Source organism: Tympanuchus pallidicinctus, unplaced genomic scaffold (assembly GCF_026119805.1).
Source record: "Tympanuchus pallidicinctus isolate F22 unplaced genomic scaffold, pur_lepc_1.0 scaffold7, whole genome shotgun sequence".
Taxonomy (NCBI): Eukaryota; Metazoa; Chordata; class Aves; order Galliformes; family Phasianidae; genus Tympanuchus; species Tympanuchus pallidicinctus.
In genome coordinates, this window is record NW_026294791.1 from 9,743,959 (window position 1) to 9,769,372 (window position 25,414).

General features: G+C 43.9%; 1 protein-coding gene and 1 long non-coding RNA gene across 2 annotated transcripts; one reads left to right on the top strand and one right to left on the bottom strand.

Annotated features, from left to right (window-relative positions):
* Positions 1-425: 425 nt before the first annotated feature.
* On the bottom strand, positions 426-24,360 carry KDM4A (lysine demethylase 4A). Its single transcript, XM_052666115.1, has 22 exons — positions 24,244-24,360; positions 23,796-23,948; positions 23,483-23,658; positions 22,804-22,918; positions 21,727-21,920; positions 20,360-20,409; positions 19,737-19,840; positions 18,697-18,834; positions 17,676-17,926; positions 16,851-17,041; positions 15,268-15,617; positions 13,417-13,537; positions 12,642-12,820; positions 11,223-11,427; positions 10,878-10,954; positions 10,239-10,294; positions 9,336-9,444; positions 7,699-7,887; positions 6,822-6,992; positions 6,221-6,340; positions 5,514-5,606; positions 426-4,663 (listed from the first exon to the last, which is right to left on the bottom strand). Exons 2-22 carry the CDS (start codon positions 23,931-23,933, stop codon positions 4,523-4,525), a joined length of 3,168 nt encoding a protein of 1,055 aa, XP_052522075.1. The 5' UTR covers positions 23,934-23,948; positions 24,244-24,360; the 3' UTR covers positions 426-4,522.
* On the top strand, positions 24,207-24,853 carry LOC128072401 (uncharacterized). The gene is made up of 2 exons (XR_008202239.1): positions 24,207-24,330; positions 24,783-24,853. It is a non-coding gene; the product is annotated as an uncharacterized LOC128072401 (long non-coding RNA).
* The last annotated feature ends 561 nt before the right edge of the window (positions 24,854-25,414 follow it).

The following is a 25,414-nucleotide window of genomic DNA, read 5'->3' on the forward strand; positions in this document are numbered from 1 at the left end:
CTTCTTTTCAGGCTTTCCTACCTCCACTCCTTTTTGTCTACACACGTACTAAACCCTTTTAATCCTTTTCCACTTCCATCCCACACATTTCCTTCTATCTCTGGGTGCTGTCAGAACAGCCTTGACTCGCACGTGGTCACATTACTCATGCTGCAGCAAGGAGGCTGTGGCAATCATTCCCGCATGGATTGGCCACAGGTTTCTCCAAGACAGCAATCTAGTGAGTATTTCCCATTCCTCTGCAGACCATGCTGCTGACGTCAAAGGAAGCCTACCGATACACACCCCCAGCTACACTGGTTATGGGAACCAAGCAGCATTTATCCCACCTCAAGCGTGGCACCCTTCACTTATTGGAATGAAAAATCTAACGCTGCTGAACAGCTCTAACAGCAACGCAAAGAAACGAAGAACGAGCACAGGAAGAGAGTAAAAAGCCCAATGTTCATTTTTAGCAATACCTCCCCTTGTTCATGTCAAGCATAAAATGTTTTCATACACACTGACCCAAGTGCACACACCTCAAGGATCTGCATAGTGCCCACACAAATCTGTCAGGAAAAAAAAGACGTTAACACCTTCCCCAGTTAAAAAAGCTGGCCCAAGGAATAGCTGGCATTTTAGACTCCAAAGATATGGGCTGAAGTAATAATCCCATCAATAACCCATTTATTCAAGGTCACTCAGCGTATCAGTAACAAAAACTCTGAAGCAGAACAATCTCCTCTCCCTGACTGCCAGTTTAGTGAGTGAAAAACAAACACCAAGAGTCATCACCAAGTAAAGAAGATCTGACTGCACCCAGGTAGGACTTCCTGATGACCACTCTTGTGGCACTGCCACCCCTTCTGCTACAGGGGGAACCTAAGACAATTCTGCAGATTACCTTTGCAATTGGAAACACAAGGAGAATTCCCAAGTCACGCTGTTTTAAGATTTTAAATTATCTAGAGGTCATCCATTTTGAAATTAGATTTATTACATGATCAGATTGAAAACAACATACAGGCTACCAAAGTCTTGTTTTCACCTCGTGCTTGCATTAAAAAAAATGAGCACAACTGCAGATGTGTCAGACAACAGGAGCCCAGTTAGAGAATGGAAGAACTGAGATGCATGGAAGCCTCTGGGTGTGCCATCAGTCAGAGGGCTGCGCTCCTCACACAGTTCAGGATCAGTTCAACCCCAGCTCAAAACACCAGGGAGAGAGAAGGAGCAAGCAGGCTGGATTCTACTTCTGACAGCGCTGACTCTGGGCATCTGAGGAGGCTGCTGAAGGAGAAAGGTCTCCTAGAAGACCAACCACGGGCAGAAACATTACTGCAGTCAGGTGCTTCACAAAGAATAGTCACCTTTTTATACCTTATAAAAAAATAATCACTGGCTCACCAAGCTCATTCTGAATTAAGAGCAAGCCACGATTATGCCATACTAAAAATGCTTTTTGTGGGTCCAACCTGAACCAGTTGTGGATGGACGCTCCATGAAGAATGAAGTGAGGTCTATGCCTGCAGCATTGCAGCTAACGGACCTAATGAGGGGCCACAGGAGCTCCCATGGCTGTACTGAGGATGATTTCCTATTGAACACATTCCAGAAGCCCCTGACTAGGTGATACTTCAGCAGCACTTCGTCCTCACTGGAATGATGCTGTAATAGGGATAAATACACTTCTAGAAAACAAGCCACTGAAGAAAATTATTATAAGTTCAAACTACCGGTAACTGAAAGCAAATGTACCTTTGAGACAGCTGCTCTGAAAAGAGCTTTTATGGCTACCTGTTATACTCCAAGCCATTAACCCAGTGTTCTTTTGACAAGCCAAATAATAGGGATCCCCGCCCCCACACATCAGGATCATCGATTTTAGAAGTTCACAGACAGGAGCCAAAACGCAGTTCAGTCCCTGCACTGCGATAAAGAACGTTCACATCTGAACGATGCAGCACAAGAACCCACAGGACACTTGGGAAGGCCCTTGTCTCGGAGTGCACGACGGCAGCCTTTTCCAACACAGTGCAGCCAGCTGACAAGAGCAAAGTCTGGAGCCTGCGGGAAACACAGCAGAACAAAGCTCCAGCTCCAGAACAAACGCTAAGCATAGAAGCTCTTGAAAGCCATTCAGTACTGTTAGAGGTGGATAGCAGAACCTGCTGCGGTTGAGCAGCAGCACTCCACACAAATCCAGCTGTTTTGTGCTTGGGTTATCCATGTATGATGAAGTTCAGAGCCAGGTGTTTGAAGCACAGGTAGCACACAGCACCTGAAGGTGCACTTGAGTAATACGGCAGTTTGAGAAGAATGCCCGAATGCAGGCATCCTTTTACCTGGAGGAGGAACGGCAGGTGATAAGAGGAGTATGTTTTTCAGTAATATGAGACAGCATTCAGCCTACTTGAAGTTAATACCAGATCTTATTCGGATATGCTGAAAGAACAGAGGCAAGTTTGTTGGGACCCTGCCACCTCTTCCCCATGTTGGCTAAGAGCATATCACCTCAGAGAGGCTTAGGTACAGGCTAAGATGTCAAAGTGCAATTCCACTTCCATCGCCTGGGCCAGAGTACCTGCAGCTACTAGACTCTGGCTGTAATGCATCCTAGTTTTATCAAGTCAACTATTTCATTCATCAGAAAGCAATTTAATACCCTGAGACCAGGAGTTTAGAGTATGGAATATTTAAAAAACAAACAAACAAAAAAAAGACACAAAGGAAAGCTGCTATTTCCTTTCAGAACCTGTTCAAGCCTTCCAATACTGATGAACAAGGTATTCCACCACAAAATGGAATGAGGGAGTCCATACAAAATTGTGGTTGTGCAAATCTTTGCTACTCCTATCAGCTTCCTGACCCTATAAAAATGTAGGGATAAGTAAGATTTTCCTTATAAAAGTTGTAGTTTCTTTCTTTTCTGGTCAAGAGCTGTATCACTACACAAGACTACGTTTTATTGCTAATCACAGACGGACGCACCAGGATTTCAGAATAGTTTGGTTTATAGCATTCCTACGTAAGAAAAGGAAAAAAGTTACAAACCCAGTTTTTTGCAGATACACTGCTATCTCCCTATAGAAGCAGGGATGCATTAGGTCTGTTTCACTAGAAAATTCTCCTCTTTAACTACTTCTGGAGAACTTTACTTTATTCTTCTTCAGCAGAAAAGTTATCCCATCATCCTATGCAGAAAGGAAGGTGGCCAATATGCTCCACAGCCCCAAGACCCTTTCCTACAGAATGGGAAAGGAACAAATATTTACATGGCTCCTGCTGTGGCATGTTAATGCTTACGTTGCTCGGAGCAAGCTGGCACACCTTCAAGGTGCACTTACTACCCAGCTTAATTCATGTTCCTATTGCTGAGGTAGCAAGTCCTCACCAACACAGCTGAGAGGTGCCCGACTTATGCTTTATAAAAACGCTGTGGAAACCTTTGCTAGACAGCAACGTGGCAGCACTCCTACTTGAGAAGAGCACTGCACAGCTCCTCAGTAACACATACGGTTCAGTGCATGCTTAATCTGTCACAAACCCAACAGCTTGTGGCCACACAAAAGGCAGTGCTGCCACAGAAAAGGTACAGCACTCATTCAGGTGCCACTGCCCTGTCGTACTCAATACTGTGATGCTTGGATTTCAAAGGTGGAGAGTTAGTTGGAACTCCGCCCCTTTGTTCATTATTGCATTAATTGGAGTGGGAAGAAACTCAGAAGAAACTCTTGGTGATGAATGCCTATTGGAAGGTGAATGCTTAATCTTGTTAGAAGGCTGCACTGTGCAGGGCTCCAGACAGATTTTTTTTTTTTTTTTTATACTGAGGCACATATAGTTAAGAGTAATTAAATCAAAACGAGCATTGGAACAAAAATATCAAACGGTTAAATAATCTGTCCAATAGGTTCGGTTTCACATTGCACCTGTTCACACGAGCACCTCCTGTCTGCTTGGATCTGAACAGCCTACAGCTCAACCATCAGAAAGAAGGTGCTGAGAAACAAGAGTCTGAAGCTGCTTACAACAAAAACAAAAAAAAGGATATAAATATAAAAAGAGGTTCAATATCAAGCACCAGTAATACTGCCTGCTCGAGCCCACGTGTAGCCAACAGGGAGACTCTCAAAATCAGGAACATTATTCAATTAAAACAACAGACTTTGTACTATTCTGCAGCTGCCAAGATTCCTGGCTACAACTCCCAGAAGAGTTTTTCACCTGTCAAAATAGTCTCTAAAAGAAAAGCAAGATGGCTCAACGAGACGAAAGCAGCACCCTCTCAAGCTGGCTTGTTCAGTACAGACCCAACTTCAGACCACGAGATCGCAGGCATCAGCAAATGGGATCCGTTTCACCATCCAACAGCTGCCTTTCAGTTACTGCAGAGCATCAGCTTCACAACTTTCTTTAAAAAAAAACAAAACAAAACAAAACAACCCTGGATTTGAAGCATCCAAATATGGCCTGTTGTACTGGAGCGTTTAAATCCTTGGGGGAGGTGGGCATCTTCTTCCTCTGCCACAGGCAGTGCTTACTCCATGATGGCCCGGTACAAGGCAGGTTCAATGTAATCTTCCCGGTAGCGTGAATTGATCACTCTTTGTCTCTTCCTCTCCTGCCTGACCTCCTTCTCTGCGAAGATCTCTGTGAAGCGCATATCTGAAGCTATTGACTAAAGGAAAAGCAGAGTTAGTCACCAGCACACAGCCCAAATCCCTGCCTCCACATTCTCCTTTTGCGTGAAAGATAGGACCGAGATGGGACACTTGGAAACACCCACACCTCTCCAAAAAAAATGACCTCTTGGATTTCTGTGCACAAGAAAAATATTTCAGAAACTGGTTTTAAAAGTCTGGGGATGAGTTTACTTGAGCTGTTAATCAGAGACTTAAAGAATCACAGGTTTCAAACTTAACTGAGTAGATAATTTAAGTTCACAGTTGCTTTCTTAAACAAATACACAGTTTATTCCAATTCCATGCAATCTAGTATATTCTGTGCTTTATTGTGCAGGCAGGTTTAAAGGGCTGGTCACAGGAATCAGCTATTGCATGATTTCTTAAACCTTCAATACACTGTGTGCCTCCCAGGTTCTGTAGGACCATGCTGTAAAGCAAGATACCTAGCACACAGTCCCTAGTTACAATTTTCATAGTTGGAAGCATGAAGCAGTGGAACAGGGACACAGAGAGGTTGTGGGATCTCCACCCTGGAAGACAATTAAAACTTAACTGGAGGGAACCATTAACAACTTTGCCCAGCTTCCAAGTTCAACCTGCTGTGATCGGAGTGACCCTGTGCTACTGATTCCCATTATTTGCAGAAAGAGAACAGAAGTTTTTCTCTCTATATCCCCTCCGTCCAGCTCTCCTTTTGTAGCCTGACCAAGCCACCAAGCTTCCCAACAACTCAGCAGAAAATCAAGCTGCAATCTTCTGTTGCTGTGCACTCAGCTTGCTTTTCAAGGACAAATTAAGAACAAATGAACTTATTGAGTAGATATCCGTACCCTGTTTACCTACCAGCCTTGACTTGACTCTCTTAGGAAGCTCCTCTTCCAAAGTGTACACATCATCCCTTTTCACCATCAGCTGTGAACCATCCTCAAATTCCACCTGAAAGAAAAACAAATTGTTGTGCTACAAGTCTGAGAACTAGAACCCTTCCACAGCTACCCTTGTCTTCTCTCCCCTGCAGAAGCCTCCCATGAAAGCCAAGTGGTAAAAAGTTATTTCATATGATACATATGCAGGTATTCACACTGGAAGATTCTTTAACCAAAACCTCACCAATCCCACAACAGTAAAAGCAGCCAAGAAAGTTCTGTAACACTCTTTCAACACTCAACAAGTCTCCTTGAGTACCTGAATGTTATCACCTTCTTAGCACTCACTCCTTTGGAAGTGTGCGAGGCAGAACGCACTCACAGCAAGCAGCAAAAAGGATAGAAGACTTCTAGATTAAGCCAGAGGAACTGAGTTTGCTCAAGAAAAGATCAGTGCTTTTCAGAAGCTGAGACCTTCAAACAGGTAGCCAGATATAAGCAGAGCTGCAAGTAACCACCTTGCTGTTAACTCTAGCAGCTGTTCCTAGCAACTGGCATTGCTGAAAACACCGAGCAGCTGCCTCTCAAGCATTTTAGCATGTCCCTCCTACAGTTCTGCTCATTTTGCTAGTGGCTCTGTTTATTTACTTCTTGCAAGCAATTAATTTTCAGACAGTTCTGTACCTGGTACATCTGGATTGCATGTGATGCAACAAACTTGGCTCCATAAACCTGTCCATCTGTCCATCTCACCTGCACAACTTCACCTTCAGCTGGAGGACCCAACTGAAGACAGTCTCGACTCTGTAGCATAAGGGAGAAATTTGGGAGATAAGAAAAAAGAAAAAAGAATAAACAGTTTCCCTGTGTGAAGATTCAACAACGCACAGGGGAATCTATCCCAGTCACATCAGGCACATTACACAGCACCCCAACAATCGCTCCATTTCAGGGACTGAGGAATATCTGTGTCACCTGTGTCCAAATCACGACTGTGGTCCTGACTTCAGTAACAACTCATGCAAGAATAGTGTAAAAGTAGCAGTGAAGATATGGACTTATCATTAAGCAGCTCAAGATTAGCTACACTCCCTTAAATCTGTTCTTAATTTAATGCAAGTCGGTCTCATGTAACACCTGAGATGCAGCACATCTCAATCACAACATGGCCTAGGTTTGGAGCACATAATAAATCCCATCCTGACCCAGCTTTGCAGTGGCAGGAATTCATTCACTTCATGTGCTCTCTACTGGAGCTAGGCTCCCAGTACATAAGGTAACATACCACAATGTCCTCTGGATACAGGTTATCACTGAAGGAACCATCATCAAAGTTGACCTCATAGAAAGTCTCTTTTGCGAGGCTGACCACTTCACACTGATAGAAGCGGCCATTCTTGTGCTTGCTGATGACTATCTGCCCAGGTGACAGATCTTGGAGTGCAGCCTTAGCTCGCTGAGAAGAAAAAGCACTTTTTAAGCACAATGACAAAAGAAAGAACGCATTGAAACCCACAGCTCTGGTGCTGGCAGAGAAGGAAGCAAAATATTTTATATTTGAACTCAAGTGAGTATCTGTAAACTCCATCAGCAGCATTTTTAGCAAAGTTCTAACTCCAGTATTTAAAATGCTTAAAACCTAATCTGTTAGCTACAGCTGCCCAATCCTAATGCAAGCTACTTAGTAAATTAAGCTCTCATTCTTCAGAGCAACACAAGGCATTCACAGTCAATATTCTCTAATAGACTGTTGTGATTTTGAAAGCTAAATGGACTACACAAGAACTTTACAAACTGATCAATCACTTAAGCATGAAATTCTATGATAACTCATGCAGCCTGCTGGAGCCCCAGAACTAACACTTGCATATCAAACATCATGGCATAAGAACACCATTATTCTTTGTTATAACAGCCACAGGAGAAATGTATGCTCTCAGTCCACCTGGGCAGCAAACTAAAACATAATAAAGGACCTAGCTAATAGCCAAGATAGTTCAGAGCAGCAGCAAGACTGAGATCAGAATCCAAGACCAATATAATTAGATTATGCTGAATATATACAAGAGTTGAGCCTTCAACAAAGTTTCAGTAGAATTACACCATCTAAAGCCTTTCAGTCCCTTCAAGATACTGCAGTTCAAATCCTAGATGTCACTCACCTCTGCCTGAGATGGGATCTTATGCCTGAAGCAGGTAATGAAGACAACAAACGGCCAGTCATCAGGCTGCATCATAACTCCTGCTGCCTGGGCACAGCTGACATGAAAGGATGTGGGACACCGACCATGGGAGCACTGTACACAGCAACCTGCAATTCTCTTCCTTCGTTTTTTGCAGAAGATGCATTTCTGTGGACAGGAAACTAAAGGTCACTGGTTGAAATAGGTCTAAAAGTCTGATGCTGTGTCAGTCACTCCGAGAGGGCACTGCTAATTTCCAATGAAAACAAACAGAAAGTTAACAGCTTGATTTCATGGCAAGAATATTTCTATGTACGTAATTTCAACGATAAATAGTATACAGTAAATATCTACCAGCTCAGCATGCACAAGGCATGTGGCCTAAGAACTCTGGCACAAGGGATGTAGGATTACTCAGCCTAGAATACCTGGAAGTTAACAGGGCCCTTCAGCCCTGGCTATTAAGTTGCAAAAGACAAATAAAAGATTAGAATAATGGGCAAAGATCGAGGCGGGGGGGGGAAGTTAATACAGAATTAGCAGTTAAAATTCTATCACTACTACCAGTGACCCAAGGACACCTGGATCAGGCCTGATTGGGCACTGAAGGACACTAACCATAACACACTGCAAAATAGTTATTTCTTCCTTCTTCACTGACCATGAAGTGGAAATTCAAATCCCAGCTGCTCAGTAATGGCAATTAGTGACCAAGAATTGTTTTGCTCTGTGCAAAAAGGCCTAACTGCAGAATGGGTTAAAACAGCCTGAAGCAAGAATGCCAGAGACAGAATGATTCCATGTAAAGAGTCATTTCCCTTATTAAGGAGGTAAAAAATGTTGCAACTCTGTCTTGTTTCAGTCACGGAATTTAAGTGCTCCACGATCAGCTTCCAGCAGCAGAATTGTTGCTGGGCTATGATCCCAACACAGACACTCAGTGCCAGGATAGGTGTTAGAGAAAGGGTATATAAGGAATAGGCTCACGATACATCTTCCTGCACTCCCTGTAGGACTGCTTCTAGTGCAAGGGTTCTGTCTAATGTATTATAACTTCTTTTTAAATTTCAGTATAAATATGCATTCAACTTGCCTCCAAAGATAAAAGAAAAATTCCACAACAGCTGTGAGGAGTTAAAATACAGCTGCTTTCTTGCTGAAGACATTCACTGACATTTCCATATTTTGAATGACCTACAGAGATGCTGTTTTGTGAGGTGATGCTTTTATTTTTCCCCATTTTTCCTTCTAGTCTTTGCTGAAGACAATATAGAGAGTTGGAATCTCAGACAATTTTTAAGAGAGGACTTCTCACAGATGAAAGCCTACAGATTCAAATAGTTATTTTCTTCCCAGAGAGATTCTGCAGAATGGAAGCAAACTATTTTCAAATAGGTGAGAAAGCAGTTTTAATGAGGGACAAGAAGACTAAGAATGAAAAGAAGAGTCCAGAAGGGACATGCAGTATCTTTCTAGGGAGAAACTACATTTTCTCTGATCTGCATTGCATACAAGCAGTGGTATATTCTCTTATTGAAGACTAATGCTCTCAGATAGCATTAGCAAGATGAACAAAACAAAGGAAAACCCAGCAGTGAAGCACAAGTGCTCCTTACCAGTCTGAAACGTTGCAGAGGAATCTTGCCGACATCTACAGGACTGCGCTCTGCAATGTTCACAAATTTTGCTTCCAGTACACCGACAGCACACATGACATGAACCCACCTGTCAGGACAGAAGAGTTGAGGGGGGAAAAGAGTGAGTATGATCTCCACAGCATCCTCTGCTGGACTACTGTGGGTAAATGCAGTTCTGATGAAGCTTGCCACATAAACTTAGTTTCTGCTTCACTACACAGAGACTGAAAGCTGGCAGTGCAATCTTCCCTCCTACTACTAACACAAGTTTTCTTTATACTTTTAATCTGCTACTAAACAGGTTAAATAGAATAGCAATTTAGTTTGACTTATGCTGGTTGCACACCTGCATTTTGAAAGCTTGCCTGATGTGTTTATTCTCTCTCAAACATGATTCACAGTAATGGCTCAGTCACTCCTGAACTCATCTCAAGACAATGACCAAGAGGCTGCGGCCCCACAGCCTTCAAAAATGTTCTGGGTGGGATAAGTTTCAGTTACATCATAATGCTCCTGGTCTGTACCACTTAGTTTGCATCAAATAACTTCAGATCACTCATCATGTGAAAGGATGCAGGGCAAATAGCTGCACCTGGCATACTTAGTACAGAGAAACCCTGAATTTCAACATTACGCTCCTTGAAACTGTAGTTGTCCCGTGTCTCCATCTCAATACATTTCATGGAGAAAACAAAGTCTTCTGTGAGAATGTACTGAGATTATTTCATCAGGAACCTACTTTTTGATTTTTATGTGGTACATTACACCTCTGTAATTTGGTCACTCTGCAACATCAAATGCAGACGTTTGCTTTGCGAGCCTCGCCTCATCTACTGTGGAACTGAGCTGCTCCCCGAAGATCAAAAAAGCTGGAACACTCACTTGTCATCATTGGCTCTTTGCAGTGCTCCTCCTCGTAATGAACACAAACAGCAGTCCTGTCACAAGGAGAAAACATTAGCTGAAAGAATGAAGAGTCGTGCACTTGATAAAAACTTGCTCATCAAAATGAACATCCGGACAAAAAATTGTTTCACTGTCAGAAGAGCTAAACGCCTTGGACGGCTCAGCCCTTCATCTCTCATCAGTTGCTGCAATTACAGCAACAGATGTAGACTTCAAATCTGGCAAAGGCAAAGCCTGAAGTTCTTGTTATAGGTTCCTTTTACAAACACAATACCCTATATCCTCTGAGGACATCTAAATGGACGTGAAAAAAACATAAGCATATACAATTCCCAAGGTCAAGATATTCTGCTTATCTAGAGCCTACAAAGCTTGTCAAAGGCAACATCTCCTGCCAGAAGCTGCTTTCTCTAACTGCCATATCATATGCTGAGGACTGAGCTATTCCCACACTGATGCGCTGACTACAGATCAGCAGCTTTGCACACGTTGAAACAATTACATGCCTTCTTTACACAAGAGAGATTAAAACAACTGTAACACCATGGAATAAACTTTGAAGCAAGTTCCCAGATGTACTGCACTCCATCCAGAGATTCTCAGAATGAATTTTACCTCTTCTAAGGCATTTTCTGTACACCTGGAGCACATCCAGTCTTCAGTGGCCTTGTCAGGGGATACACCATAACAACCTAGAACAGACACAGCTCAGTTGCAAGCTTACCCTCCTGTACCACTCACAAGTAAAGTAACAGTAAAAATCAATAAGCCAAAAGACAAGGCGGCGTATTTCATGTTGATCATACAGCCAGCTCCACACTTCAACACCCAGCACTGCAAACATGTACTGCTCAGATAACAGCTGGACTTGGTCTACTTGTACATTAAGGGACAAGTAGAAGCTTACTGGGATGTACAGACTTAACCCAGAAGGCCAGAGTTAAGACTAGTTGCACTCACTTGCATGAACACAGACTTGGCAGTTCCTGCAGGTGATGAGCACGCTGGTTCCATCTTCCTCTAAGTAAGGGGTTGAAAGATTGAGGTCAGTGCTGCAGCCAGTTGTAGTGAAGCACATTTCAGGAATCAGGGGCTTGGTTCGGATCTTCCCATCTGCAGCACCTGCAGTTACTCCAGAGTTCTGACTGCTGCCTCCACATTCTGCCTACAAGGGATGCACATAAGAGTTGTGTTTTACAAGCAAAACCATTTCATCTTCACTCAACCATTACTCCACACATAATTCTACTTTCAAGAAAAAAGGCACTGAAAGATTAAACAGCTAGTAGATTTGGTGGAAATAAATTTGTTAAAATCCTTAGTAAGTGCAACGTGAAAATTAAATTATTAGTGGCATTGCATCCCTCTGATAAAACAAGCAACGTGCATGAAAAACTGCATCTCTTCCAAAGGAAATCCAAAGGATTCCTCATGGAATCACTTAACCCACCTCATGCTCAAAGGAAAAATACGTCTGCTGCATCCACCAGCCCATAATGCTGCTGCCCAAAACTGTTCAATCATCTTTAGTATTGAAGGATTATGATCACACAGATAAACACTTGTTTAGATCTGAACTATGAAAAAGTAACGGGAACTGCAACAAGTCTAACAGGCTTGAAACTAATTTGTTCCAGGGAAAAAAGCAGACTAATAACAGTTTCACAGTTAAAGCTCAGAAGGCTTTTAGGCTAAGCTTTTGTATTTATTCATTTAAACTGATGTCACAGCAATCATCAATTACATGCAAAGTTAACTGAGATATGACTCCATTCAAGCTTTCTAACAGCTAAAAAGAAATCAATCTTCTCTGAAGAAATGTTTCAGACTATCCTTTGTACCACCTCACAGGCCACCACGGAGGTAGACTGTCTAATCAGAAGCAGGCTGCATGGTAGAATGAACCTGCACTGTCCCTCCTGTATGAAAATGAGAATCTAACATAAAGCAACCAAGGTGGAAGCATTTCCAGCAAGTCTTCTTTATTCAGCTTCTGTAACAGATCTGCACTGCATGTCAAGCAGAAAGTAACCTTTAAGAAAGCTGAAGAAAACAAGTATGGCTTTTGTTTTTTGTTTTAAATAAAGCAGCTAAATACTTTTCTTCACAAAGGAAAAAGAAGTATTTGTCTAGCATTTTGTCTATCTGTAAGGGTAAGTGAAGTGAGTTCTCAGACTTGCTACAGACTTCAAGTTTGAACAAAGATCACAGCTGCAGCTCCATTCTTGGAATAGTCCCTCCTTTACTGCCTGACAGACTCACCTGACAACCTGCAGCTAGACTTTTCTGCATGCTGGCACCTGGAACATAACCTAACAATCACACTGGCAACCTTTTCAGCCACCTCTTTTACAACATTAACAAACCTGGACAACGTACCTGATACGTCTGGAAGAGCATGCAAACAGCACAGTGAGGAGACTGCTGAGCCATGGTCCGGTTGTACTCTTTTTCAGCCTCAAAATTTGGTGGTCGGTTCTGCCAGAGCTGGCTAAGTGGCTTGGCCCAAGCTTCTGTCTCCTCAGCTTCTTCTTCAGGAGTTAGTTGCTCTGATGCCTCTGCAAAAAGAGATCGTTAGTCAGGGACGATGTGTTCTTACATAGACATCCTTCTTGCAAAAAACAAAACAAAACAAAACAAACCCCTAAACTAAATAAAGCAAGAAATTAGGAATGGAGATGACGAAGACTGGCATAAGTTAAAATTGCAGAAGTGTGTTGGGAGCTAGTAACATAGCCTTATTTTTAAGCTGCACTTACTAATCAAGCAACCATGCATCAGATACAAAACAGGATTATTGGCATCGGCCAACGGCATCGATCCCAAAGCACATCAAGACAAAGGCTGTTAGATAAAGAATGTATCTATTCTATTTAAAAAAAACAGAATAATGAATATTCACATCAATTACTGGAATGCTCTAAAACTGACTCAGTTATGGGACAGCCTAGGGTACTAGTTTCATTTTCCTTTCAGAGTTGTAATTTTCCAGAGAGCAGTACAGGAAAGAAGGAAGTCACTACTAGGGAGGAAAGATTAATGATGTGAACAGAAGAACGAGACAAGCACCTCATCTGTGATGCAGAGGTGTAACCCACGCTGTCCACCAAATCTGTGGCCCACCCTAAAGCTTCCCAGGTTGTACAGGGCTTACCATCATCACTAATGCAGTCTTTAACCAAAAGCGGGTGGTGGCGTGGGAGCTTACTCAATGGCTGGCGACGACCCTTGGACTTCTTACTCTCCTTCATTGATTGTATGTATTCCTTTGTTACCTGGGCAAGGAGAAGCAATTCAGCAGTCAAACTAGCACACGTCCTTTTGAACTCTGTAACAATATATTGTGAACTTAAGAAACCTCCACAAAACGCACGTATGCTTCCACGATTTTGTTTCTAACAGTTTTCAGATGTAAACCTGGCCAAGCTTGTAGAAGAACTGCTTGCACCACGTCTGCTATGGAAAATCACACAGCAGAACTTGGTGTATGCTGACTATTCAACTACGTACGTGCTCTGTTGAGTCATTCACAGACAGCATAGGTCTCAGTGTGGCTTTTATAAAAAGTCTACCTATATAAGAATGGTGTCAAAAATAAAAACAGACAAAAGACAAACTGAATGATTGCACTCAGAAGGGCTGCAGTAAGAAGTCTCAAGCCTTCTGGAAAAGTCAAGAAGGCTGTATGCCTACTTAGAGATTCCGAGTTAAAAAAGAGTGAAGAGCTCACTCAAAATAACAGGCTGATTTTAAAGGGAAGGAAACTTTCACCCCATCTGCTCATTACTTATCTTGGTGTCTTCCCAGACAGACTGGAAGGAGGAGACTACAACAATGGTTTTTATATAAAGCTATGGGTAGAAGTAACAAGTGACACGCACTGACAAAATGACTACTAACCTGACAAGTAAGGCAATAAAGGCAATGATTTTAACAGCCCATAACAGTAAGCCACTCAAGAGATAAGAACATCCTTTGAATCTGTCAGTCCTTTAAAAGCAGAAGCAAATCTTAGATTAAACGCAACTTCCATCTCAACAAATGTCTTTTCTTTTATACAACAAGCCAGAAGAGAGCAAAACCAATCATCATCTCTGCTCTCCTACATGGAGTTGGCTACAAGAGATCTCAGAAACAAACATGCTTTTGTTCTAATGTAGACCAACATTCCCAGTTACTGCCTGATGGAAAATTTGTTTTAAAACAAGCCATACTGGGGAAAGCCATCTACACCCATTCACAATTTCTTGTTTTCCCTGTATGTATTATGAAATGGAAGCATCAGCAACTCTGTGTTTTTCATTTAAGTGTATGTGAGAAGTCTGTCATTTTCAATTTTATCAATAGATTAGCCCAGCTGCTGCTCCATTTATGCAGCAGTTCTGAATTCTGAAGCCCCAGCAGTTACCAGCTTCCCACCACTTCAACTCACAAGAGAACAAAGTTATTTGAGAAGACAACAACCACTGGTAATATTTTAACCTACAGTAGCCTTCTTCTGGTTTGTCTAGTGAAGGATTCATTAAACATTCAAATGTATTCTTACCCCACCCAGTCATTTTTGTTCCATCCTTTCTTTCTAAAAGGACACGTGCCCATGTGTGCAACTTTATAAAAACATCAAACAACTGAATGTGGTCACAACAAAGGCTGGATTGAAGTAGATTCACATCAGGTATAAACAGGTGTCTGTTACCATAAACGGATCTGGATCAGCCTGTAATACTACCACCATCTCAAAACCACCAAGCCACCCTTTTCCTTAAGGCACTCGAATAATTTAGTGATGATCTCAAAACATCTCCCTTGTTTTCTAGAAGAGTAAAGAAGGTGAGGCGTTCACCTTTGTTTCCTGCTGTATTGTAAAAAAGAGAAACGACCAAGCAACCTGATACACGAATGGGCATGGAACGAAAAGTAATCTGCACAGGTAGAAGCTCTGTGGCAGCAAACCCATGAGCACACATTACAGCTCTCAAGCTTTTAGTACTCATGCCACTCATACCTCTGCCAATTCTTGTTCATTCACACCGGCTTTCTTTCCTGAAGTCTGTTCATTGTCAGATCCGCTGGCATCCCCTCTAGCATAGCTATGGACTGTAAGCACCCCAGCTGGCTCAGGTAGAGTTCTTTTTGGCAACAGATCAGTTGATTCAGAGTCTGAAGACCCTGAATATGCTGGTGAGCTGGGCTGAACACTGGAAGGTGCACTCTGCTTTGAAGTCGGCAAAACTGAAGCAGAATTTGAAGTATGGGAGATGGAGAGATCCAACACAGCTGCCTCTTGCTCTTCCTCTTCTTCTTCCTCAAGCTTCACCACTTTCATTTCTTCAGATTTAGCCATGCCCACACGATCTGGAAGAAAGGATATACTGACTTTTTCTAAAGTCTGGGAAGCAGAGAGAACAGCCCACCACCACTTGCACAACGTCAAATAGGAAAGCAGACTGGACAAAAAAAATATGTGATGCTAAATCATGTAAATAGCAGCTCATTAATTCAAACATCAACAGAGAATAACTTATGTATCTGCTCATTGCAGCTGACAGTACAGAAACTAGGGTATATCAAACCATGTCAGAAGATGGACTCAAAACAAACAGCAATGTATGGTCCCTTATGATGTAACTGAACACTGCAACTCCTGGCCATCTAAGGCTGGGGGTGAGAACTTAGAAGGGTTCAAAGGAGACTAAATAGGGAATACAAACAAAAAAACAACACCAAACCAACAGAGGATTATTAAATACAAACTGCAAATAGAGGGACAACAGAATATGAGACAGCAGTATCATATGAATTTGCCTTCTTCTTATATTGCTCCATAGGCACCCCTATCCTTCCTAGCCAAGAACTGTCCTGCTACAAGCCATATTAATTTTCTTCTGGCATACTAATTACAAAATTATACATCTGTACAGCATACCAGAGCCATACTACCAGGTAATAAGCATGAACAGGTCACACTGTACAACAGTGATATATAGAGGACTGTACACTACTGACAAGTCCAATACATTTCTGTATGCTGGCAGAAAGAAAAACCAGAAATTGGCATTCCTAGCTTTTTAAGCAAGCAAGTCTCATGTGATACTTCCTTTTAATTCAGCTGAAAGAAAACATCCCCATGACCTACTGCATTCAAGCAGCTATGGAATAGCCCTATACATTTATTTTTCCTTCATTATTTTTTTTTTAAGTGCAATTCTCACGGAGGAGTTATCCACACATAGGTCACAAAACAATTCAAACTGCATTCATCTCACTTCCTCAAAGTGCTTACTACTCAAACAGTGTCAGTCACACCTAACAAAACGTACTATCAAAAACTGTACCAGCTGCACTCTCTGGTCTTGAAAATTAAATGACAACAGTAGTCTCACAACAGTAAGTGTCTGATGTGCTTTCCATGGCTCTGACAAATGAGTATCTGCTTAATTATTATTATTTTTTTTTGGATGTGACAACAATCTACCTACCAGCCTGCTGTGAGACAGCGCCACAGTTTAGTTCAGCAGCCTCTGTTTCTGAAGACTGAAACTGAAACGCTTGGTCCTGCAGTACCAGGATAAAGCTTGACACAGTTACCTGGAACCTCGTGTCCCTGCTCACTCTGCTGCGTCACTTCTCCTGTAGCTCTCTCACAAGGTTCTGCAGCATTTGCTTCATCCTGAGCAGAGCTCAGCTCCTCTTTGGGGAAGGCCTCGCTCTCACTCACTTCCTGAGGTACTTCCAGGCACACTCTGTGCCTTTTTGTTCCTATGCGATGCTTGGGCACGCTGCAGAAGACAAATTCACGCCAGGTTACCAAACACATCACAAGCTTGCTCAATTTCTGTCTAGATACACAAAATACAGCCTGCTTTGGGTCATGCTGTTTTATGAGACAGTACCTTGCAAGCTGAATCATTCCCAAATTATTATCTGTTAATTGTATACTAGGCAGTTATGTTCTAGCCAGATAGAAGTCTAGTCTTTACCTTAAAAACAAAACAAGCAAACAAAGCTTCAAGAATATTAGATGACACTGGCTGGAGAAGACTTAACTGCAAAACATAAGGTGATGAGCCCATCACAATCTTCAGCAATTGAGACTACCAAAATTTGCCAGCAAGTACCATCTCATGATGCTAATAAACTGCCTTTTCCTTCTGACCTCTAAATGCATGCTGCACTTTGGACACACCCATCCAAAGACAAAGGACTATCTTCCCAGCCAGTGCATTCTCCATCTATCACTGACTATCATCAGCTTGGATCAAAACAATAACAAAAGAATAAAAAAAGAAAGAAACTCTATTCCCAAGAAGAAAACAAACAAACAAACCACTAACTCCAACTGCTATTGTTTTGCATCAGGATCCAATTGCTAATAATTGCAGTAGAGCAGCAGAGGACTATGTGCAGCATTACCTTTTTGTCTCATCCCCATCCAGTTCCTCTTTACATCCTTCTCCTGTTTCCATATCCTCAGCATATTGCCTCCCACTCTTAACCTTTTGCATGAGATCCCCTTTGAGGAACTCAGCTGCTTCTGGTGTTGGAAGAGCGTGGTCAATGACAGTCACATCCTTCCCAGCTTTCCAAAGCTTGTAACGGTCTGGCTGGTACTTCCTTACAAACACATCCATGGAGATCTTCACCATGTCCTTCCGACACGAACACTGGAGTCACAGAAAATACTTTAAGTAAGGTTACATCCTGAACAATTTTACTCTGCATTCCTATACCACTTTGCTTTCAGGAGCTTAAATAAATAAAAAAGACCCCAAAAGCTGCATGTATTTAAGCCTCAAAACTTTCATGACCGCCTCCTAGGAAATCAAAACAGCATAGGCACTAAAAACTGGGCAGAGAAATCAGCAACCAGATGGAAGAAGATGCTACAACAGTAGCAAATGAAGAAAGCCCACCAACCCATTTACAGAGTTGCTGGTAGAAGCTTAAAAATCCGTGAGCTCACACAAAACCAGCCAGCAACGCCAGAGGTTGTAACAAGGCAGCCCACCCATTGCAGCAGAAGTTCCTCTTAGCTGAGCAGAGTTACAACTAACGTTTGAAAGCTCTGACTTCAACATAATTTCTGGAAACATAACCCACATTTGCAAGGCACCTCTACATGGACACAATACAATGCAATCGAGATTCTTCTTTGAAAGATGCTAGTTAGCCACCCGCGCTTCTCCAAAGCCTCGCTTGATTTATACGATGATTAAAAAACCAACCAACCCCCAAAACATGCTTTATGCTAAAGAAGGACAGTAGGCTAACTGGAGACAGTTACCTTACCAGAAAGGAAACATCACATCTTAAATTGGACAAAGCTGGACTGAATTCACTTCCTTAGAACAAACATCAGGGGCTCAAAATGAGCAGCAGAGCATCAGGCACTGCATTCAGATTATGCACAACAGTATGGCAACAAACCACTCACCAACACAGACTGCTTCCCATACTCAATCCACCGAAGAGTAGCAAAGTTGGTGGATTCAGCACAGTTAAATCCGTGATTAAAGCCAGCATGATAACTATAAGGAAAAGTTATCATGAACTCTCCTGCCTCCTGTGTCACCTAGAAGACAATTGAGACATCATATTGTTAATCAAAGCTTAAGAGTCTATTTGGTGAATCTAAATAAAAACAGTTCCTGTACTCCTCATGCAGCATATCTGAATCCCCAATCCATACAACAGTAACTGGAGTTGCTTGCTGCAATGGTAAATCTTGATACTCATTTCCATTATCCTCATATTTGCTCAAAGTACCTGTTTACTAGAAAGCAATACTCTTATCACTTCTTACTAAAACACAACTGGATGGATCAAAATAGCACAGAAGTACCTATACATAGGAAACACACTGATAAGCCATCTGGAATTTATTAAGACACTCATTTGTATTTACTGCAGGTTTGGCTGGAGTGCCTAATGCCAACTAAAATATTCACCTTGGAAATTTATTGCTGTTCTCACTTGAGTACAGCTTTCAGTCAGCTCCCCTGCACGTCCCTGCTGCCTAGCAAAGTTCCACACAGCCCTTCAGCAGTCCCCATAGATCTAACAGGGTTTCTGGATAAGGCCTGAAAGACAACTGCGTGGTGGGAAGGAGGAAGCAGAGGCAGCAGATTATCAGCTTCAGAAATAATTCTACAATCACAAATGCCATGAAATGGGAAACAAGTCATACTTTGAGGAGCAGCTCATGGGGAAAAAAAAAAAAAAAAAAGGAAGGGAACAAGTCTTTAAAAAAATTCTCTTTGACAAACATGCAGCTAAGCAGTGAAGTTAAACTATCACAGGACAAGTGTAATTTCTCACAACCTCTCGATAAATAAAGGTACAATGGAAAAGCATTCCTATGTGGCCTTGCTACTTCTGTTTTCCTCCCTAAGCACCCACTGGTGGCTGTTAGAGATTAGATGGATGCTTGAGCCTTTTTACTGAGCTAGAGTAACTGCAATTACTTGTCTCTACCTTATCAAATGGGATGCCGTATTTCTTCAGAATCGATGGAGAGATCAAGGTCATCTTGTGACGGAGAAATGCTTCACAGCTCTGGGCACTTCCTGGAAAGAATCCTGTTTAAAATGAAGGAAAGGTATGATGTTACCACTCTGTGCTGTGAACTGGACTTATTTTTCAGTAATTTTTAGGTTAAATTTACTGTTTGAACAGCGCTTTGCCAAGGCCTAGAAGTATGGGCCAACTTATTAGGACATGAGTTTGCGCTCTGATGAAAAAGGAGATGCCTTTACCATATCCCCATTTGAAAGACAGTAAGAAAGACAACACACAGAAGGATCTTTCCCAGGCTAAAACCTTCCAGATCTAACAATCAGCAGGTAAGGATTTTCTCATTAAAACTTTTACAGACCACAGCTGCATTATTTGTAACGTGACATTTTTCTTGAGCTTATACTGAAAACAAATGGAAGTAATCCCACCTACATCCTGAAAGAAATGATCAGTTCAATCGTGCCAGCTTGTGCACTCATCAATGTTCACAGGCACGTCATACTCCAACAGAGCTGAAACCTGCAGAGGTTCCACATCCCACAATCTGAACAAGATGGGACATAAAAGAATGGCACAGTTACCTTTGGCAAGTCTCTCCAGTCGCTTGCCATGCTCTGGAGGAATAGAGTACCTGCAGTCAGAAGAACAAGTTTGTTAAGCTCAATTGACACAACAGAATCTCATCTCCACACTGTCTCCTTCAAAGTTTGATGACATAGAGACAAAAATCTTTATCAATGAATTTCACCTCCCTTCTCAAGGAAAACTGAGAGAAAGATGACTTCTGTGGACTTCTGCTTAGCAGCCAAGGAAATAATAATTCCAATTCATTTAATTAGCAGATCTGTGCAGCAAGGCACATAGAAAAACACTCAGTGACCCGATTTCACAGGAACACAACCACTAGTATGCCTAGTATAAGAAGAAACACAGAGCAAAACAGAAAATGGAATAACATCTTCCAGCTGCTCAGACCAAGACTGGACTAAATCACGCAGTGCCACATCCTCCACCTGCACAACTTGGATGTGTTTGGCAGTACTCCTTCTCTCTCTGCATACACCTTTTTATGCGTGCCACAAAACTCCAAGCTGGTTTGGCTACAGTAACTAAAACCACTCACATTTCTTTTGACCTGGGACAGAGCGCTATAACCTGCTGACTAAATCAGATTAACCTATCAGCAATGTTAACTTTCCCCACTTAATACTGTAAAAGAAGCAACAGCCAAAAGGTTTCATTTGACTCAGCTACTCTGTTCTCTGTTCCCATGTCATTGCCACGGCATGGGGCTGCTCGCTGCTCACATGGTGCTAGCTATTATTTCTGACTTCAAAGTTGTATTAAAAGGCAGCCAAAAAGACTAGTTTCCAACAAAACTGCCATGGAAACAATTGTTGAAATTGTTTGAGAAATTCACTTGTGAACAGAAGGGAATGATTCACTCTTCAAATGCAACTCATACGAGAGAAAAATTCAGGAATCCTCACTAAAAACCATCACGAAGGCTCTGACGCTGGACAACTGCTCAGCAAAACCCACTGCTCTGCTTTTACCTCTATGATAAGTAGCTAAATTTCAAAGTCTGTTAAAAACAACAGGCGTATTACTTCTACCTGGCCACTGTAGAGCTCAGGAAATCTCAGGAAAAGCAAGATTTCCAGGTTCCAGCTCTATCACACCAGAGAGTGTCCAGCTTACATTATAATTCTGAAGAGCTCTTTGCATCAGAACAGCAATTACACTTTCAAGAAGGAAGCCAAACAAATTTTACTGAGGCCACGTACTGGTTTCAGCTTTCTCACAAGTTTCTAACGCTTTTGTCACCAGATATTACTGCACTGCAAGATAGCAGAGAGTATTTTCAACTCTCATAGAAAAAAATACCAGAAAATACAGGTGTCAAAGTGCTAAATTTGCATCTAGAAGCTATCATAGAAAACCTTACCAGGACTTAGGCTCCCCAAAATGCAGGTAATTAATACTGTAGAGATCCATGTCCTCAGTATGCCAAGCAAATGAAGTTTTCCACATGCCAAAATAGAGGTAAGGAGTATTCACTCCTTCAATGGTTATGCCACTCTCATTCTCCACAACATCCAGGATCGTGTTCAATCTGCCAATATTCCATGCATCCACGTGCTGCAAAACACAAGCCTTGTGTTAAACAACCAATACATAGAACCGAACCACACAACTGAGACAAGTCACAGAAAGTTATCAGTTATGCTTGTGATCAAGTGGCACATCACGACAAGTCATTTTCTGGCACAGCTCAAATTGTCAGCTAGTTCGCCTACACCAAGTTTCCCCACAGTGTAACCTTACCTACAGATTCTCTACCAGACAATAAAAGAAGCACCTGGTCAATACAGAAAGGATCAGGAGGAGAAATAGTCACAGAGTTACAGACTTCACACAGTGCAGAACAATAGTGCAAGCCTGAGCTGACAGCAGACCAAAACCTCTTGAAGAACAGTTATCCCAAACATCTTCCAAAAAGGAGCAAGTTATAATTCAAGAGGCTAGCAACCAGACTGTGTAACCTTTTCAAACGTTTAGCATGCTAACACACACAGTGACCACAGAACTGTCATATCAAAACAAAAGCACTAGAGAATACCTAAGCAGTGCATGTTCACTGCCTAACACTTATCAGGATAACACACCATAAGAGCACAAGAGTGGATCTTGCATTTCAGAAGCAAGCTGTACTACACTGAGTCATAGAACGGCCTGGGTTGAAAAGGACCATAATGATCATCTAGTTTCAACTCCCCCTGCCATGGGCAGGGTCACCAATCATTAGACCAGGCTGTCCAGAGCCACTGAAGTGTGAACAGTGCTCACAGAGGTGCCCCAGAACATTACCTCTAGAAGCTTTCTTTAACTACCTGGTTTACATGGAAAGTGTTACTGTCACTAACTCCTTTTGGTAGCTAGCCAAACGCTGTGTTGGCCTTTATAGAAGGCAGTACAACACATACAAGGATAAGTGCTACTTGAAAACCAAAACAGTGCTTACCTTGTCATAAAGCGTGCCATTAACATCAGCACCATAGATGGGGGCGTTGAACGTAAGGTTCTTCCAGTACTTTCGTTCAAGGTCTTCAAAGTCTGTGTAGCGAGGTGTGCAGTACCTTAAAAACATCAACCAAGGGCTCAGCATTGGTACTTGAGGAGTTTAAAACAAGGTTCTCCACCAATGAAAAAAAAAACAAACAAAAAAGATACAACAAAAATAGCAAAAGCACCAGAGAGAGCCCTCCATCCCCCGAACAGCAGCCACAGCTCCGATCCCAAGGGACTCAGGAACAAAGGAAGAGAAGGAAAATGCTTCTCCCCCACTCTCAGCCTACTTTCAGTTTTGGTTAGCGCACTTCCCTCAGCTCAGCACAATTTCCCTTTCTACTGCTGCGCCTCGTGTTTGTAAGCAAAAGATAAAAACAAAGTTTTAAGCGACTGGAAAGGAACAGCCCTACTTCCCTACTCCCTGCTAGCGAACTAGCTGAGCTCACCAATGAGACGCCCGCATGTTCCACCCGCTGCTGTTCTGCACGCTAAACAAAGAGCACGGTCTCTCAGGGCAGAACGGAGGATCAAACTCAGCACCGAACGCCTTCCACACAAGGACTCACAGCTCCCCAAGCAGCGGCTCCGCGCTGCCCCCCGGGCACAGAGGCACAGCTCGGGACGCTCCTTACTTGTCGCTGTTGGCGATCCGACGGAACTCGCGCACCGTCATGGCCTTCTTCTGGATGTTGTACTGCGTGAAGAGCCCGGACTGCCCGGTCACCACCTGCTGGATGGGCGCGGGGATCACCAGCTCGTCGATGTCGTCGTAGCACTTCCGCGGCTTCCACTCCTTGGGGGGCACGATCTGGGGGAGAGGTACGGGGTCGAGGTGACGGCCCGGCCTGCCTGCCTGCCTGCCTGCCTGCCTTCCCTCCCCGCCCACCCCCCGCCACACAAAGCGCAGTCCCCGCACCCCTCAGGGCCCGCTTCGCCCCGACGCACCTTGGCCAGCCCGGCGCGGTGCGCTCCCTGCGCCTCCACGTACGCGATGTAACGGCTGAAGTCCCGGAACTGCTCCATGGTGGGGCGGAAGGTCATGATGCGCGCGCTGGGGTTGAGGCTCTCCAGCTCCGAGGCCATGGTGCCGGGCCGCCGCTGCACGGAGGAAGGGGTTGGGGGGAGGAGGGGGCGCGGTCACAGCGCGCACTGCCCCGCACCCCGCGAGGCCCCGCCCCACGCCTCGCGCGCACGCCCCGCCTCCTCCCGCTGGCCAATCGCCGCCGGATCCGCACCGGCTCTGCCTCTCCATTGGCGGAGCGCACCCGCCCGTCAGGGGCTCCTTCCTCCTCGCGGCGCAGAGCTGCGCTGCTTCACGCCCCTCCCCCCAGCCCCGGCCGGGCCGGGCCGGTCCCGACGAGGAGGGCTGCGAGTCCCCGCCCGGCGAGCTCACGTCAGCTCCGCGTCCCGCTTCTTCGCCTCTTCCGCCCTCCCCCCTGCTCTCCGCCACGCCGCCGTATCGTTCCGCACTCCGCGCCCGGTGAGTCCCGCAGGCCGCCGCCGACGCCACCGCGGCCGATCCCCGCCGCCCGATCCCCGCCCTGCTTCCAAGCCACGCCCCCTACCCACCGCCCCGCCGCCCCGCCTCCGGCGCCGCAGCCAATCGCTTCCCGATCTCCCTTTCGCAGCCAATAGGAATTCGACGTCCGTTCGGGGCGGACCAACGAATCAGGAGGCCGGGAGAGGGGAGGTTGCTAGGCGGACTGTGGGCGGCCGCGGGCCGGACCGGAGGCCGTCGCTAGGGGGCGGCTGCTAGGGGGCGGCTGCTAGGGGGGCCGCGGCCTACTCGAGGCGGGCGTGCCGGGCCCGCTCCCCGTGCCCAGCCTGCGGCGCGCCCACCCGAAGCGGCTCAGCTGTCCTCGGAGACCGAGCTCGTGGGCCGGCTGCGTGTTTCTCCTCAATCTATGATTCCCTTTGGTGTCTCGCTTACAGGCACCATCAACTTTGATTGGTGGGATCCGAATTCTCCCTGCTCTCAGATATGACCCAGGATAGAAGGAGAAGAAAGAAAAAAAGTATCTTGCTGGCAAACTGGAAACTTCACACAGCCGAATGGCAGTGTTGCTGACAGCAAGAAAAGCCAGCACTGCAGGGGAAGAAGTTGCCAAGCAGAGATAAGGGCAGCTTTGCTTGGTGGTGCAGCTGCTGCTTTTCCCTGTTTTGTAACTATTTTGCCCTTGAAAACAAACAAATAAAAAAAAATGAGCCCCAAAAGGCAAGTTTTGGAGCAGTGTATTATTTAGCAACACTAGCAAGCAAGTCAAGCCTCAGCAGGGCTCACGTAGCTCTCTTGTTATGGGTACCAATAGAATGAATAGAGATTAACAGGAGCACCGAGCACCTCAGTGCCCATTAACTCACCTTTGGCTGGCTGCCATTTATCTGCTCTCTCACCTGCCAACCTGCTCACTTTCTACAAATCTAGCTCTTTACAAAGCTTATCTGAGTAAGCATTAGGGCTACCGGCTAAAAATAAGGAATAGAAAATTTTCACTAGGATAAAAACCCCAACACAACAGCATTAACAATCCAGATCCACTCCTCAGTGCAAATGTGATCAGTCT